The 19,241-nt window shown below is 35.5% G+C and overlaps 1 protein-coding gene across 1 annotated transcript; it reads right to left on the reverse strand.

The window, feature by feature from the left end:
• Window positions 1-2,307: 2,307 nt before the first annotated feature.
• PAG1 (phosphoprotein membrane anchor with glycosphingolipid microdomains 1) lies at window positions 2,308-18,388 on the reverse strand. Its single transcript, XM_015832064.1, has 6 exons — window positions 16,512-18,388; window positions 14,889-14,940; window positions 13,391-13,487; window positions 9,312-9,907; window positions 4,875-4,934; window positions 2,308-2,756 (listed from the first exon to the last, which is right to left on the reverse strand). Exons 1-6 carry the CDS (start codon window positions 16,634-16,636, stop codon window positions 2,406-2,408), a joined length of 1,281 nt encoding a protein of 426 aa, XP_015687550.1. The 5' UTR covers window positions 16,637-18,388; the 3' UTR covers window positions 2,308-2,405.
• Between the last annotated feature and the right edge of the window lie 853 nt (window positions 18,389-19,241).

Here is a 19,241-nt window from a genome sequence, read left to right on the forward strand (position 1 = left end):
AAAGCTTTGGAAAATAAATTTTCTAAATGCTAAATATATGAGCAGTCCTCTCTTCCTCTTACCCTCTTTCTCTCTCAACCCACTTATGATCAGTATTTTCACCAGTGCAAAAGATGGGAATTAATATTCATTCAACTACTTTAATACTGTAGGCTTACATATCAACTTTATGTTAAATAGTGGTATTTGATTTGATTTGATTTGATTCAGTCTGATACAACATTCAGTAAATTAATATGCATTTTTTTTCATTCAAAAAGCTGCATTATTCCCAATAAAGCTCCTTACAGGATTTATCTCTGATTGTTGGAGACATGCAGTTCTCGTTTACATAAAGTGATATTTAATTCTACAGTATCTATTCAGGAAATTTTTAAATGTCACATCCTTTCGAAATTGTGTGGATCAGTTTCTAGAGTCAGCCATATTTATTGCTTTTAAGCAACAGATTAAACATCTTGTGGTGCCTAACAAAGGTTGAATAAAGTGACAATCTAATTCAAAATCTTAAGTTGTAATAAACGTATTTATCTTTCAATGCTGCAAGATATTTTTATGCAAATCAACTAAATAAACCTGAGTAGAAGAAAGGGAGTGGAGATATAAAGACAGGAAAGCAAGGTACAATTTTACACATGCTATTTTGGTAAAATGGATTGGAAGAAAGTCACATGCTAAGTATTGGCACTAATCTTTATAAAAACCAAACACAGTATCACTTTTTGGGTAATACTGTGGAATTTACAGTCTCTGCAAGAAAGGTCTGTTGTTTTGTGTTTCTATGGTTGCTGGTTCAAAACTTTCTGAAATCTTGCCTAGCTATAAAAGAAACAATTCAGTGGCAGTAGCTAACTTGAGTTGGCTGCAAATCCAGATTGAACAAGTGAACATGAATATTGTCAAGAGTGATTTTGGGAATATCTAAAATTGTAGATTACTAAGAATAACATTATTTTCCTTTATTTGTATTAATTTTCACTTTAATTAAATAATTTTATCTTTACATCTGTTTTAGACTCAAGTATCCTGAATACTTCATTAAATAACTCCAGAGTCTATAACATGTCTTACCTTTTATTTACAATTTTATATAAAAAGATACTTCTTAAAGATGCATTTTTGTTTCAGAGGGAATTATAACCTCTGCAAAATGTTGCAGTCTGTTTGGGCAGGTTTCAAAATACATTTAAGGATAAAAATAAAAGTGATTGGTAGTGTTTGAAAAGCAGAAAGTGTACATGTATTAAATATATTTTTAAATATCCCGACTCTATCATCAGTAATAAAAACTGAAGCTTTAAATGTAAATCATTCCTAGCATAATATTATATTGGAAGAAAATAGGTATTGAAAAACTAAAAATAGTCAGGAATTACATAGCCAGTCTGTAAACCAGCCATGAAGCAAATAAGATGTGCATGGCTTTCTTCAACCACATCTGCTATAGTTCCTCAGAAAGGGACTGTCTTTCCTAGTTCCCACAAATGCCAGTGTTTCACTCACTGCTCTTGTGTTGCTTTAGAGCAAGATTGAAACTGAAGCATGAACCTGAGAATAGGCCAGCACATTCAGTCACAACATCTCATGGCTGCATTAAATATATTAGGGAAGCGTTTCTCAACCTTAACAACTCTAAGCTGTGTGGACATCAACTCCCAGAATTTCCTATTGCTGACTGGGAAATTCTGGGAGTTGGAATCCACACAATTTAAAGTTTCCATGGTTGACAAACAACATATTAAGGCAAATTAGCCCACTAAATGTATCTATTCTTTATGGCAAGCTGTGCCTATGTTTAAAAACAACCTAAATGAACTTGTAATTTGGGAATATATTTTAATAAAATGGTTGAAGTAACTGAAAATAAAGATCTTTTAAAAAGGCCCTTATTTAACAGTACCACTTTTTATATATTAGCATATGAGTATGTGTTTGATCATGTGCTCCAGACATATCACTCTTGGTTCAACATGTCTCTTCTATAGAAGTCTTTCCAGGACCCTCATCTTTGATTCCGATTTTATCTACTGTATTTGTTGTTGTGATAACATCACCTATGGGAGTTGAAAAATCATTGTACACATTGATAAAACAGCAGTTCTTTGTGTGTGTGTGTGTGTTTTCATCCATGTGATCTTGGTTCTTCAAAAGGAGCACTTGCCTGTTTCCTGCTTGTTAGGGTAAATTCATATCTGTATGATAGTTTAATGGATATGAAGCAGGAATCATTGATCAAACATCCCAGGCTAAGCTTTCATGTTACCTGATATCATTTCAAGCAAAATACGTTTTGGCCATTTTACATTTCCAACTGTGTGTTAAGTTTGCAAGTGATAAGTCATGGAGTAAACCCATCTTGAAAGATCCACTGAACAGCATATTCCAAAGTCTTGCATTTGAATCAGTTAAAGCCTGGTGACATGTTTATTTTGCTGCAAATCACCAATACTCTCATAGTCATTTTCTTGTGGGAGGATGGATTGAATGGTGCTAGACATCAAAACATTTCTTTCCTCCTCCCGACTTAGAGTCTGAATGGCTTCATAGTCTGGTTCCAAGTCCCCATTCAGAAGTATTGTTGACTGAGGCAAATCAGTAAGGTTTGGATTGGTTTCCAAGTCCTTCACACTGGCATAGAGGCCACTGCAAATAGATGGAGACTTCTGAGGTACAAGTTCAGGAATACAGGTATATGTAGATTCCAAGTCTCTAGAGGGTTGTCCTGTTTTATTTATAGAAGAATACATTGCTGAAATCTATGAAGGGAAGAAATATAGTAATTGCATTGAAACATAACAAATATTTTTATAAGCTATTATTTTAATATTCAGTGAATAATATAGTAGCACACATAATTTATTTCAAGTTATTTGATCTAACAAAACATGGCCTATTAAACTGAAAATGAGCTTGATATCGGTTTATGTAGTATCCCTGGAAAGATCATGTTTTTACAGCTCATATATAATCACAAAAGCTTTCCATTATGGTATATGAAAAAGGGAAGGGAGTTTTGCTCAGAAGGCAAGTTCTTGATACATCTCTGTTGGGTTGACATCAGGATATATGAGTAGGACTTAGAGAAATACAACTATTCTCCATTGTAAAAAAGCCACCTAGTAAAATGTTTCTAATGTTTGCCATTAAAAATGGCAAGGCATGATAAATTTACCACATTGTTGAAAAGCAATAGTGTGGTAAGCATTCAATGTTGCTTGCACTAAAAGGGGGGGGGGTGTTCATAAAATGTTTACAGAATGGAGTTCAATCCAATATACAATGCTATGGTTGACAGTTTGGAAAATGTATTTATTATTTTGACTGAATTGACTGAAGCATATATGCTCCACTCTACATTAGACTTAAATAGTCCTAAGAAACCAATAAATGATAATATTTGTAGTTCAGGGTTGAAATGAGGGGTCCTTAGTGCTCTCTGAGCTTGCTTGTTTTCTTGCAGCTGTTTCATTACCCAAACTAGGTAACATTATCAGTGCTAGTAAGAAGTGCATTTTGTCATCAGTTTATATTCTAGTGCAGTGATGGCGAACCTTTTAGAGACTGAGTGCCCAAACCGCAACCCAAAACCCACTTATTTATCGCAAAGTGCCAGGGCCGCATCAGCATTGTGGTGCCCTCATGGGGGGGGCAGGGAGGCGCCTCTGAGTGCCGCCTCTGGCACACAAAAACCGGGAATGCAAAAGTGGGCCACCGTGCTGTAAGGCGCAAAAAGGGCCGTGCCGTGGAGTGCAGATACAAGGCGCTGCACCATGCAAGAACGGGACAGGGCTAGTGAGTATCACGCAGGCACTAGCCCCGCCCCATTTGCAGCACGTGTGTGCTCGCGGCTCCATGCACGCACGCATGTAAAATGCTTCCCCCTCCCTTTTCTTCCAGTCCACCAATCAACAACACCTCTACTCGAGCTTGCTAGTCAGCCGCTTCACCTCCTTTGTGCTGGGTGGGGCTCCTGCTCCGGGCAGCAGTGGTGGCCTGATGCACCTGCTGCTGGTGAGGGTGGCGCATGTGCCAACAGAGAAGGCTCTGAGTGCCGCCTCTGGCACGCGTGCCATAGCTTCGCCACCACTGTTCTATTGGGTTGCCTGTCAGTATTGGTGGGAAGGTTCTTAAGAGATTTTTTGGTTGGGCTGTTTGCTATTGGCTTCATTAGCAGTTTATTGATTGGGTATTGTTTACATGATTATTGGTCTGAAGTTAACCTTGGAATTAAACTATGCTGATCTGGGTGCTGATTGCTGGTGGAGAGGTGCTTAGGTCTTTTTGTTCCCTTTTGGGCTTGGTGAGTCTCTTTTGCATAGTCTATAGATGTTGTTAATGTCTATGTGTCTATTGATGGCTGATTTGTCAAGCTTCTAAAAATTCCCTGATCACATTTTCCCAATTGAAACTATGATTAAATCTGGGTATATGTTGTGAAATTAAAGAATTTTCATTTCCTGCAATAAGGATGTTTTCTGGTTCAGATGCAAATCCTTTTATCATATTATACTTCATTTTAAAAGTTCTTCTCAGCCCTGACAGTTTTTGTCATGTGTTATAAAGGGACAGAATAAGAAGGCAGGATCAACTACAATTTAATGTGTGCAGTCTTCAGATATTTATATGGGCTTATATCTATATCAGTGTTGACACTTCTTAAATAGCCAAGAAGGGAGTCCCAAATAATAGTCAGTGACCCAAAACAGTTCCACTGTGAAAGGCTGAAACTGATATAAAGGCATTTGGCAAAAATAATCATGTAACCCATTTGCATTTGAGCCATTATTTCCAGATCTTCTTTTAATCAAAGAACACTTAATACTGCTTTATTCAGGTAACATTTTCTGAATATATTTCATACAAGACAGACCCACCTCATCTTCTGTAAGAGATGGGTCATCTTCTCGAGATTTATAAATCAATGAACTAAGTCTCTGAAAAAGATAGAAAATAACATCTTATTTAAAAACTAACACCTTCCTCAATACAAAAATAAAAGAATAATTGTCCATTTTTCAGTAGCTGAAATTAATAGCCCAGTTTCGAAGGTAAGCAGACTGAAACAATTTTTATATGTGGCAAAAATAACGGCACTGATATCTGTTCTACTGAATTCTATTAAATGTTTGAAACATGATTAAGACAGCAGAAGTCTATATTTAAGCATTTGTAACAAAGTTTCTGATGTAGGAATTTCCTTTGCATTTTTATTGAATTCTATAATCGATATTATTTCAGTGGTGTCTTCTTAGATCTAACAAAATATTCAAGTTTTGTTCAATTAACTCACTTGACAGCCCAACTCAGAATCATAAAAATACTTAATTGTTCACAGCAGTTTATTTTGCTGTGATTTTTGGTAATTTTATTTCCATCCTTTTTTTCACACAACCCAAATGATAATATAAAACTGTGAAACAATACAAAAAAACCCCCACAATTAGAGATAAAACACAACATAAAATGAAACCTAGCAAGCAATATAATAATTGGATGACATAATGGTGCATTAAAAGTCCAGGAAATAAGATGGTCTCAACCTGAGACAGTTTGAACTTTATATTCTGAGGTAAATTACAATTAAGTACTCAAAATGAAACAGCTGTTTTCTACAGAGAAAGAGGAAGGAAGGAAGGAAAATAAACAAACAAACAAATAAATAAATAAGGAATCCCAAACAATACAATAAAAATATAACTAAACCCAGGCTTTTTCCTTTAACCCATGGTGGATTTTTTTTTGTTATTATTAATACAAAAAATCAGATTCAAATAACAATATTTGGAATGCAGCTATTTGGAATGGGTTCAGGACTCTGTCCACTCATTTGACAGGCTGTCTCTCAGCAGGATAATCTCTGAAAATGAAACAGAATTGGTTAATTTGGAGTGGGAGGAGAAGCTGTCAAAAGAAAGATCAAGTTTGTAAATGGGCCAAATATGGCTGGGGCTGCAAAGAAACAACAGGCAGGCACATTTCCAGTTTGTAGGATTTGGGGGGGGGAGGCAAAATTGTAATAGTGAATGCTTGCAGAATGACAAAATTGATAAACCTTTGACCTTTCCCAAATGTTTTTTATGCTTCAGTTTTCAAATGCTTCTCTGTCTTAACAGAATCATCTGTTTATTTGTAAATCAGATTTATAAGGCTATTCAAGTCATAAAGACTCTGGAGTGTTATTCAAGTTAAAATACATCCACCACAATAAAAGCAAAAGGAAAACAATAACCTGGAGATTCATACATCTAGTACATTAATAAAATTACACTTCATCAATCAGGGGAAATAAGCCAGGTCTTCCAGGCTTATTTAAAGAAGAGCAGGGTTGGACCAACGTGAACCTCTTGGGGGATACTATTTCAGGGGGAAGTGCTGTGACCAAGGAATTAAGTTAACTGGATTTCATTAGATGACATTATTTTAAAGAAAGACTTGGAGCATGGCCACTCAGCCAGACCTTACTGGCCAAGCAGACGTAATAGAAGAAAGACAGTCCTTTGAATAGCAAGATTCTTTGCCAAGATCTTTATATTGTGTGTCACAGCTAGCAGCTTGAACTGCACCGGAAGCTTGAACTGCACCGGAAGCAATGCTACTCATGTAGCAAAAATTTTATATGGGCATAGCAAGGGGTTCCCATAACTGTCTGCATTGCCAGAATCTGGAACAGCTTTTCTGATTGAACTTCGGTGACTTCCCCATGTAGGATGCATTACAATAGTCTACACATGAGATGACTAGGGTGGGACTGATTGTGAAAAGAAAGAAAGACAAAGAAAGAACGAACATTCCAAATAAATCTGGGCAAAAGCATCCCTGGCCACAGCTGCCACCTAACGTACAAGTAAGAGCTTCAATTCAAATTGTGCACCAATGTGCATAATTGTACCCCATTCAGAACCAAGGATGGAAAATCCAAAGAACACACAACTACTTATTAGGGTTGAGTTTAAGCCTATTCCTTTCCATCCAGGACCCAACAGTCTTCAGGCACTGGGACAAAATATCCACAGTACCCCTTGATCATGCCAGGATCAAGATATATAACTGGGTATCATCACCATTTTGATGATACTTGATCCTATTTTGATAGATGACTTCCCTTAGCATCTCCATGTAGATCTTAAGCAGGAAGGGAAGATGTGGTATCATACAAATCACAGAGTTCAGGTTTAACCTCTCCATCACCCTGTCACCAATCACCATGTCTCCTGTTCCTACTCCCTGCAGTCAATGCAGAAGTATATAATGAAGAAAGGTGACAGAAAAGCAAAAAAGAACCAAGACAGTTGCACTACAGCTATGTCTTCTGTCAGATGTGCAATCAATGCCATCTCTATTCTATCCCCAACCTGAATCAACCTAACTGAAAAGGTCCAGGCAGTCCTGCAGTGCCATGGCAGCCATGCCCTCCGCCCACACCCCGCATAATCATCTGCATGCTATGGGGCATGAGAGCGGAGTCTTGTCCCTGCTGCCCGGCTATGTCCTTGGCTGCACTGCTCCATGCAGGCTGTGCCTGGAGTCGACAGTCCTCCAGGGGGGCTGTTGGTGAGAAGGGGGCTGCAGGGGGAGGCGGGGCTGGCCAACGGCACATGTGCCCACAGAGAGGGCTCCGAGTGCCGCCTCTGGCATGCGTGCCATAGGTTCGCCACCACTGTCCTATACTTTTCCCTTCCCGTTTTCCTCCCTTACTTTCCTGTTATTTTCTTTTGTATTTTTGTATTTTACACTACTAAAAATTTTGAATATTTGGAATAATAACAACTCCAAAAATATTTTTCCAGTTTGGATTAGCATCAATTGATGAGCATTCATGGAATTGGAGCAAAGAAATTTATATTAATTCTATTTTTTTAACTTTAAAATTTTTGCTGTTAAGAAATTTGGAATACTTTAAATATAATACGAAGAAAACCTACTGTCTCTGTCTTTGTGTGTTTAATTCCTGCTGCATTTAACTCATGTAGAATAATCAGACTAAGATTCAGTTCTCCTCCCCCCTCCCCCATCCAGCCATGAACTTTGGCCAACTGATCTGGAAAAAAAAGGCTAACAGTTTTACTTAGTTTTACTTCTATGATAATTTTGTTAAGATTAATTGTATGAGGTATGGAAGAAAACAGAGGAATAAGACATGAGCATTTTCCAATCACTTGGGTGGTACTAGTGAATTCTTTGAATTGTTTATCATCAAATATGTTTTGTTCCAGCAAACACTCCACCATCATCTTCATCCTTCTCCTCCTCCTCCTCAGCATCATAATTATACAGTTCTAATATTTGGGTCAGGAAAACACCACTAATTTGTTTATCATTTGAAAGCCACTATCCTGGATAGACTTGTAGGGATAATTAACTCCCTAAGTCGTTGCTTTTCTCTTTAAGGAGTTATTCAAATTAGTTTTTAATATTATTTAAAATGTGACAGATTGCATTTCTGAAAAATTAAAATATTTGACATATTTTGATCTGTAATCTACTTAATAGAAATTCACGCTGTTATATGCAGTTGGACCTTTGGGGTAAGAACTAGAAAAAGTTCTTTGCTTTCATTACAAATTAAAATTATGGATACACTTAAATCTAAAATTGGATCAGAAATCTGGAGGCCAGGGGAAAAATACAATTGCAAGTTTTCATGAACAGTAATGAAAACAGTAGGGCGTGAGTCATTCTGTCTTTCTGGAACAAATGTTGAAGGTTTTTGAGACTCTGCAGAAGAGAGGAGAGAGAAAAAAAAAACCCCGTACCACATTAGCAAAATTCAATTTTAGATGCCACTCCAGGATTCTGCTCTCTCCTACATTTTGTGTTTTATTGGCTGGCTAGATGTTGGCCAACAGAAACACTTTGAATACCTTCTGTTCCTAACGCAGATTATCTGGAATATTTCAAAACAAGGGACAGACTAATTAGACTAATTAATGATCAGTTGGCAAGCATGTGTCTCCTGGGTAGATGCTGAAAAAATATTCATGCAAATGTCTCTAAAAATTTAAGAAGCACTAAATTTCAGTACCTTGAAACTATCACCAACTGCATACGATTCCATGCCTTCTTCAATCTAGCCACTTGAATATTATATTTCATTTATGAATGCACAGCTGAACATTGACACATTATATATAGATCACACAAATACTGCTAGTTTTGATCTTAAGATTTTGCATCAGCAGAAGATACCAAGAAAAAGAATTTATATTTATATTTACTAATGAACAACAGCATTTGCCATATACAGTACATACTTCAAGTCTTTCAAGTTACAACTTCACTTTCTTATACTGATAACACAAAATAACATGTACCTTGTCGGGTTCATTAAGCCTTTCCATTACTTCCTCCTCTTCTTTGGCTCCTTTATCCTGTACATTCTCATTTTCATCAAGAAGTTTTATTGGCACAGGAGGTGGAGCTTCTTCTTCCACATCTGGAGTAGTACTGCTAAGAGGACTCTCTGAATTAACACTGTGGCAACTTTTTTTATTTCTGTCAACGGATGCATATTCCGCTGATTCTGTCTTCTTTTCAAATACATGATCTAAAATTCCATTAACCATTACAGTAGTCTTTGGTTTGCATTTCTCTGAGTTGGCTGCTGCTCCCAGGTCCTTAATTTCCTTCACTGTTTCATACAAGCAGTCTTCTACTATGTTCTCTTGGGAGGAACTATCTTTCAGCACTTCATAAGGCCCCTCCATTCCAAGACTCTGGTCATTTTCTACATTTCTTGTGGTGAGAATTGTTTCCATGGCATTATTTGGAGGAATTCTAGGTAGCTCTCTGCTTTGATGACATTTTAAAGATCTACCCAATGTGTCCTGTTGATCCAAAAGATCTGTAACAGAGGTTTGCACTTCTTCATAAGGTTGGAGAGAAGCAGCTGTACTATCTTCTGATAGAACTAGAAGAAAATTACATAAATGCATAAATACTTAAGTATAATTTTAGGCTCATAAGGCCACTAATCTATGTATCTGTATCATTTTAAAAAAAGATATTGGCACATAAGGAACATCTTTGGAAATACTAATACAAATTTATTTTGGTTCATATTTATTTTTTTTCTTCATTTGTTAACTTCATTATTTTTTTTATCCCATTTGGATTTTTTTTTGTTTTGTGGTCACATAAAGCTTGTTTGGTTCTGGATCTGTTTTTCTTTGACATTTCTTCAGCATATTTCCAACAGTTCTTGAAGGTTTAGACTTTTTCATCGAGAAGAGAATGGATGGATAGAACTGATAACATTAGTAGATGAAAGACAGTGAAATAGACTAAAATATTTTAGAATGGATTGGTAAGTATGAAAATTGTTAACTGCAGTTGGAAAGATGAAATGTTGGCACTTTTATTGTGTTAGTGGGTTATTGGTCGATCTGTCAATCTCTATTAGAAAGAGAAAAGAAAATTTGCTTCCTAGTTACCGAGAGCAATTTCTCTTATATTTTGATGCAAAGTCACTCAACTTCACCAGAATCTTATTCCTTATTGGCAGGATCATTTGAAATGGTGACTGGGACAGTATCTTGTATGGTTATCTAGGATTCATTTTGACTTGTATACTGTGATTGATATTTCACTGAAATAAGACACTATCTGTGTGCTTGAACATATCCTGGAGTCCTTTGGGTGACCAGAAGAGAAAAAAAACAGACCACAGGATCCATGAAACTATTGATACTTTATTAGTAATGAGATTTTCCTGGCTAATTTTAAGCAAGTTCTGGTGAATTCCCTTTTGAAAAGAAATTCACTGGATCTAGGTCTAGTGAATAACAGTCCAATCTTTCTTTTCTAATGGATTTAGCTGCAGAAGCCCCTAGGGAAAACAATTAGGCTGAAGATACCTAAGGTTGAGTTAGTGCCATCTGATATGATTATTGCTTTATGTTATTTTGAAACTAGGCTTTTCCTCTTTTTAATAGTTCTTCATCCTTTGGTAAAGGGTTTATTTTTCAGGAAGAGGCTTGTTTTTCTAGAAGCTAAAGTTTATTTAACATATTTGGGCAAGAAAATGGGCAAGAAAATCCAGATATGCTCAAGTCCTCCCACTCCACTATTTCCTGTTATCATAAGATTGATAGCTGATTTCCAGACATCGATTTGAGATTACTGAGCAAGGGAGATATAACCAGATTTGTTTAGATAAAGGCTAAAGAAATCCCCTTGGCCCTTTCAAAAGCAAAAGAAGGAGTTTTTTTCTGGGAGACTGTATGAGAGAGAGATTGCAGGAAAATTAGAAATGTGGAAATAGCTACAATAGTTTTGATGAGTTGGTTTTCAGGAGAAAAAGAGAGCTAAGCATTTCTTCAAGTAGGAGGAAACTGTGGCAAGAGCAAAAACTAACTTACCCTGGAATTGAAGGGGAAGGAATATGTGAATTAGAACCAACAACACAAAGGATGACGGCATTAAGGATGAATATTTGAATGAAGGATGTGAGTAAGAAACAGTGAGTGTAGAGAAGCAGAAGGCCAGCGATAAGGACAGTGTCTCCGAACTGGAGGTGACACAAGCTGCAAAACCATGGCTCTGAAATCTCTAGAGCATTGATAAGAACTAAGAGGTTTTGCTAAAACTATGGATGAAGGGTTTAGGAAGCTATCTAGAGAAACAAGTTGGGTAAACCTTTCTGAAGTAAAATGAAATTTACATTCCAATTTCTGATTTTAAAGTATTGTAGTCTGCATTATAGATTCTTACATTTTGAGTGTCTCTGTCAATAGCTTCAAAGAATTCCTTTATTAAAAGATGCTTTGAATAGAAACTCCATTTCATAAGTTTCCTACCATTTTAAGCTACCTGAGCTTTGATCCTGCCCGTCAGACCTATCTATGCCTAGTATCCCAACAGCATTGTTTGGGAGACTGATGTTTGAGACATCGTTTGTGTTTATCCCTTTTTTTTCCTTTGGATTTGATATCATACTCACTGGAAGGCCAGAACACAATTTTTATGGTAAATATATACAAATAAAATAATTTTGGGAGCAGACAAACTACAGCTAAAGGGTTACCAATGTCCTCTGTTACGTCAAAAAATATCAAAGTCTATGACATTTACTTTAAGGAATTCATCCCATCATATCACTATGTTTATTTTAAGCTTCTAGAAAGAAAGGTTTTCAACACTTTTTAAAATTAAGATATTTCAAATGCATAGTCAGCCAGGAAGACTTTCCAGTTCATTTTCCAGTTACACATTAAAGTGAGTAAACTTAACTGTTTCCCATTTCTTCACTTACATTTTCTTCTATACACATTTGCTCATTAGTAATGAGTACAGCATTGTATATTATAGTTTATTACAGGTGGTTCCTTGACATACAATCCCAACTGAGCCCAAAGTTTCCATTGCTAAGCAAGACTTATTGCTAAGCAAGTTAAGTAAGTTTTGCTTAATGGCTTTTACAACTTTACTTGCTTTTCTTGCCACAGTTGTTAAGTGGATCACTATAGCTGTTATGTTAATAACACATGACCCCAGGACACTGCAACTGTCATAAATACATGCCATGGGGATGCTGCAACAGTTGTAACTGTAAGTGTAAAAATGGTTATAAGTCATTTTTTTCCAGTGCTGTAGTAATTTCAAACGGTCACGAAATGAATTTAAGTCGAATGTAAGTTGTCAGTTGAGGACTACCTGTAATTGACTCAGGAACTGAATTTTTACACTATTTACATAACAGAGAATAATCTTACCATAACATATAGTAAATATTTTTCCATGCAGAATCACAATATAAATATTCTCTCTTCTTTTCTTTCTCAGTGCAGAGTGGGATCCTGACTAATCATCTTGAAGTATCCCAGTGAAATCAGTGGGGTTTAAGTTACTTATGGTCCAATTTCTGTAGCTTTCCTCTATTCTCTCTTGATTTTTTTCATATATTGTTATAAGACGTGTCAAAGACTGTTCCATAGTAAAATCTTATTTATAGTTATATCTCTGTTCAATTTCTAGTGTGCAATAAGAACATCCTTAGTTTTATGAACTGTTTCCAAAGGAATGACTATACTAGTCATTTGTATCAAAAATATTTATAGTAGTGCATTAAGTATTAACAACTGAGTTTTTGCACTAGTTAGGGTTCTCCTACAGTACTAAGAACTGCAGGTCTGCTAGCCACAGTACTGAATTCAAGTCAAAATCATATAGTTCTGTCCAAGGTCCTGAGCCAGCTCTGTTCTTGAGCTCTACCAGCCAGCTGTCTTACACTGACATTTATTCTCTTATCTGAGCTATTGCTGTTCTGTAACAATAGTTACTGTAAATGGAATCAGGATTGTGAGCTTGCATCATTTTAAAAACAATACAGTGGCAATGTACATATTTATGGTGAGTCATCAAGTGTTGAGAAATCACATAATGATAATCTTACCATCTCCATTACTAATTCCACCATTTTGTTCACTGCTTGCAATTGGATCTGTAGCCAGACTTGTGACAGAGTGACTAAATGCCTCTTTATCTGAAGGCTGAAAAAAAAATGTGGATTTACATGAACTGGTCAGAAAATGAACATCCATTTTATAACTGATGGTAGCTAGTTAGCTAGATTGGTAGATGACATGTTAATGTTAAGACTTCTAGTAGTGAGAATTGAAAAAACATCAAATAGTTACAGAAGATATCTAGATAGTCTGAATCTCAGGACAGTTTCTCATCTCTCCTTAGAAGAAAAAGTCAGCCATCCTCCCGAATTAAGGGAGAACTGGAATAGCCATTTCGAACTTTTTAGTTCTTTTCAACCAGACATACCCTTCTGAGATTCGAACCTGGGCTGGCCTTCTAAACTGAATAATCTGTTGGTAAAAAAAAATTAATGAAGGAGAGGAGGAGGAGAAGAAAAGAAGAGGAAGAGGAGGAGGAGGAGGAGGAGGAGGAGGAGGAGGAGGAGGAAGAAGAAGAAGAAGAAGAAGAAGAAGAAGAAGAAGAAGAAGAAGAAGAAGAAGAAGAAGAAGAAGAAGAAGAAGAAGAAGAAGAAGAAGAAGAAGAAGAAGAAGAAGAAGAAGAAGAAGACTATAGAGTACAGAAATTCTTCAATGTACAAGGGGGAAAAAGAGCATGTGTAGATAAGTCTACTGCTAACATGTTAATGAACTCAGAAAAGGTTCCTATAATAAAGACTTTTCTTTGTCAAAGATACAATATTCTTTACTACATTTAAAAAAAGACGCTTATAAAAATACATGTCTTAAGATTTTAGTTTCTGTAAGTTTATGTGTATATGTAAGTTCTTATATCAATAAAAGTTTTTTTAAATTATAGTTTTGTATCTGTTCCTGATTATTTATTTATTCAATTTATATAGCTGCACATCCCATCCCAGTAACAGATTATACTGCTGATCAGGTATTAAAATCAAAATAAGAATCATTTAAAATTTTGTTTTAACGATATATATTTTCATGGTCTTTTAAAAAAACTGATATAAAGGTCAGTCCTCTTAACTCAGCAGGATATGCCTCTGGCCTGAAATGGTTACAGAGAAGGAAAGATCATGATATCAAAAGTGCATTAAAAATACTAAACATACTGTTGAAATTCTAAAGATATCTTTTCAAATGGTGAAAATTCTTTCTGTCAAGAGTATGTATGAGAATTCTATTTTTATATTGTTTATTACATATACCAATTTTGATCAGAAAATCATGTACTAGTATGCTAATAACTGTGCTCAGCTTGACTAGGTAGTCTGTAGTTTTTTCATCTATAAAATGAGGCAAATATCATTTATCATTTTTCTAAGGATTACATAAATGCATTCTTAGCATTTATACATACACAACCCTTAAATAATACTCCAACTCCACAGTTCAGTCTTTCTGCTTCATTACAAATTATAGAAAAAACATTTTTATTAGACTTTTTATTACCACATTCATCAGATTTTCATGGTCCCCATTTTGCTGCTCAGGACTCTTCTCCCTGTAATACAAATCAGATTTAGATATATTGTTGGGAATATCCACAATCAGTTTCAACAAATAAGATTTATATAATGTAAGTTATGACTAATTCTGACTTCTGACTGGTATTGATATGCTTATTACTATATTTCAGTTTTGAATTCTGTATTGCTGTTCTTTCAGATATTCCACATGAAAATAATATAGTTCAAGCTGATGCTCTTTTCTATCCTTTTTTTGGATGATGTTGAACAATTATAAAAAAAATCAGTCTTTTTTTGTTGCCAATTCAGAATTTTTTGGCCACTTCGATACCTGCAAGAATGTCTTCATTTCTTAAATCTCATAGGAAATGTTATTAATTTCCCTCTACTATGAGATAGTTCAATGGGGCACTTTCTTGTTCCGAAGAGATAGGTGATGTATATAATTCACAGAGCAGCTGATGTTTTGAACTTGAGCTTTTTGATTACTACCAAAAGTAAGTTCTACAATCTGAAAACATTACTAGTATTCATATAATTTTATAAGTGAGACACTTCTTTAATTAGCTTCTAAGAAAGCACATGTCAAAGTGAACACATTAATCTCTGTGTTGCTAAGAGATCCTTGGTGTATCTTTGTTTTCCTTTTGATGGAAATGGATTACACAAGTTTTGCCAAACTTTTTTGAAATTCTTGATCAGGTTTTATGAAGAGATAATAGCCAAATAAAAATGCTAAACACTTGTTTTAAATTATCTATCACTCTAGCAACATTTCTGACCAAGACATTTTTATTAAAACACATAAACATTTGTGAGTTGCAGCCTCTTTAACAGGTGCACAGAGCAGCTAAAACGATGTAGGATTTAAAGTGCATCTATGTGGGGATGAGGAAAGTGAAGGGACGGGAAGATGGATTGGTTATGCAGATGTGAAATGTGAGACAAATTAGCGATACATTAATAATTAATAATTGTTATACATTAAAAACCCATCAGTTTGCTAAAACCCTCTGAAAGTTTCTGAAACCTTTTGATATAAAATTTGATGTTCATCAATTGATTGTTTGATGTTGATGTTAAAGTCCTGTTTTCCTAAGATGGCCACTCTGAGGTCTGTTATGGCAGAGGTCCCCAACCTTTTGGGCACCAGGGACCGGTTCTGTGGAGAAAGGTTTTTCTGTGGACCGGAGAGTGCATGATTTTGTGTGCTGCCTGCATCCCATGGATGGGGCTTTGCTTGTTTGTGTGGATCAGTTGCTGGCATGCCGTGGCCCGGCACCGATCCACAGACTGGGGTTGGGGACCCCTGTGTTATGGAGTGTCCTGGGAGGTTGAATTAAAATTTGTTAGTTGGAAAAGCTACCAGGCTCCTGGGTTTGTTTGTTTTTTCCTGATGAGCAAGATTTTATGCTCCCATTAAGGAACCACAATATAATATTTCCCTTGGATATATTTTATACAGTGATCCATTACAAATACTCAAAGAGATTGCAATATCCCTGAATGAAACTCAGAATAGATTGTTTCTTGCCCTTCACTTATTGGCTAAGCTTTTCAAAGTAATTATATTTCTTTCTTTTTTTTTTTTTGGCTAAGTCCTTACCTGTCACAGCCAGTGCAGAGAAAGAGGAGAAAACTAAATACCAGAAGCATTGCCATGGCTCCCAAGCTACCCCATACAATGATATGAAGCACTCCAGTACTTAGGAAACCGCCATCAGGTCCCATGACGTAAAAAGGATGTGAAGACAAGAATGGTTGAAGTGATTACTTGTAATAACACTTGGCCATTTTACCTGAGAGAGCTTCTCTGTAGTGGGTAAAAAAAGAGAGAAAGAAGAGAAAGCAATTCAAATAAACCATGTAGAGCAAGTTGCCATTAACAGTGAAAATCAAACTTTAAATTTTGCTTTAATAATATGTTTTAAAATATCAGTGGTATTAATCCATATTAAATATTAAAGCTTAATTTTAAATCAAGGCTTAATCTAATCAAAATGGACAGTAGTATCCTGAACCATAAAACAATCGTGATTACCTGGTATTAAGAGATTGGCAATTTTCAGAGGCAGAGAAGCAAGCTTTATTACTTTAGTACTTGTTCCAGTACTGAAACCTAAAAAAGTCCAATTTAGCACATTTCTGTGCTAAATATTTATATTAATCTTAGGATAATAAATGCTAAAATTATTCAGAAAAAGATACAGAATCTTAATGAAATTTGAAAGACTCCTTTTTCCTGATCTATACTCATTTCTCTTTTCCTACTGCTCCCACTTTGCCACTGTGACTAGTTCGCATGGCAAATTGTGTAGTATATAGCCAACTAAATTGATCAGATTTGCCAGGGATTGTCACAGTTGGCAAATTCAATCAGTTGTCCTGCTTGATAGATTCCAATTGTTATTTTGTAGTTTTATTGTTATGCCCAGTGTGAATGTTTTAAATTGTTTTATCTTCAATTTTGCTTGATGGCAAGACTTGTTCCAACCTTGGGCACAAGATGGCAGAGGTGGACTATAGTTTTCTCCTGATACTTGAAAGCTATTACATTTTCATGTATTGCCAATCCACTCTTATTTTAAGCCATAGTATAATTTGCAGCTATGATAAAGTTTCACAGGAATGTGATTATTCAATTGTAATCCATCAAAGTTAAATTACTAATTACCAAACGTTTTCTCATTTACATTTTCTTAGATTAGCAATTCATACTGGTAAAGAACTCACACAACAAAATGTGTCTTCGGTATTATCTCTGACCACAGTCCCTACAGTCACTTTAGACATTGCACAAAGGAAAATGTGATTTTAGCCCATTCCTTATGTCTTGCCACTTATGGAGAACAAGAAATGAAATATGCTTGAAGATAATTTTTTAGAGTGTTATAAAGTCCTCATAAAGCTGACTCAGATCTAGGAACAGTTTTATGGCAAGAACAAACATTCTTAAGGGTACACAAGAATGAAATCAAATTAAAAGATGGAGACTATCAAGCAAGGAATAACATTAAAGGAGAATGTGGCTGAAAGATCTGTCCTTCCTTATACTACTTGGATGACTATGAATAGGTTGAGAGTTGGACTGCCTAAATGTAAAACCAATATGCTCAAATGGAGACTCTTAGCGGATAACAACACACTATGTGAATGTGGACAGACACAGAGCCCGGACCATCTGCTAGTATGTTGACTACTACCAGAAACATGTAGCGATAATGACTTATTTTGGGTCAATGACAAAGCCAGGAAGGTGGTTTCATTCTGGCAGTTTAAAATTTGATCTAGACACAGAAAAGAAGAAAGACCTCACACTTGAAGAGAGTGAATTGTTATCTCTTTCTAATAATCAGCCATAGTATGTTTTTTCTATAATCACATTATGTTGAAAATTTATCTTGGTCACAGATCCATTAAGAATTTTTCCTAGAATATAGGCAAACAATATGCAAATTAAGTACCAATACCACTAAGCATGGTGTGGATAGCTAGCTAGACAGTTTTTTTTAAAATCAATGATAAATATCACTATATAAATCAGTTTGAAATATATTATTATAAAAAACTATTTGTAATGTTTGAAATGACTAAGTACAGATGGCTAGACATTACATAAAATTACTAAAGTACTAAAACTACAGATATTTCAGAATGAATATTAACAGTATGACTGTAATACTGGGGTAGAAATTTAAGTAGTCATAAAAGGGATGATGGAGAAACTAAAGACTCAAGAACCATTGCTTCAATTACCAATGATGGCTCCAATGTTTAAGAATGTTGATTATGGGGAATAGGTGCAACATACTGAATAAAATAACATTTAAATAAAATAAAACTGTGTGAATAATTGTTATTGAGTTTTATTAAAATTTACATATAATGTAACAAATGATGGTGCTTTTAAAAAAAGGTAAAGGTACCTTAAGTTCCCCTGATCTCTATAGTGGTAAGTGTTACGCTGGTATTTTGAATTGAGTAGATGTAGGTAGACATGGAATTCTGACCCTGCCCCCAGGGAACTGTGACAATTATTTTTAAGATCACAATGTAATTTGTAAAGGTGGGTGGGTGGGATTTCTTGTGGGGGAGATACTCTCCAATACTCGAGAGGACGTTGCTTGGCTCATGTGAGGAGGGTCAATGCTGTTCCTCTTTGTTACTGCTCCAAATAGGTTTGGAATTTGCTGCAGCAGTCTTTGGAAACATGGATTTGAAGGGAACATGAAATCTCAGATTTTTCTTATCCTAAGTTTTTCAGCTGATCATCGCTTGATAGTCAATATCTGAAAAGATAAGTTATTTAATTCCATGGTAAATAAATACAATTTAA

This window comes from Protobothrops mucrosquamatus, unplaced genomic scaffold, assembly GCF_001527695.2.
Source record: "Protobothrops mucrosquamatus isolate PMUCROS unplaced genomic scaffold, P.Mucros_1.0 scaffold_297, whole genome shotgun sequence".
Classification (NCBI taxonomy): Eukaryota; Metazoa; Chordata; class Lepidosauria; order Squamata; family Viperidae; genus Protobothrops; species Protobothrops mucrosquamatus.

Coding starts and splice junctions, on each gene's coding strand:
- PAG1 (XM_015832064.1), bottom strand. CDS start 16,636: ATGGGACCTGATGGCGGTTTCCTAAGTACTGGAGTGCTTCATATCATT. Junction 4,935..9,311: donor GGCTTAATGAACCCGACAAG/GTACATGTTATT, acceptor TATCTTTTTCAG/AGACTTAGTTCATTGATTTA. Junction 2,757..4,874: donor CATCTCTTACAGAAGATGAG/GTGGGTCTGTCT, acceptor TTCCCTTCATAG/ATTTCAGCAATGTATTCTTC.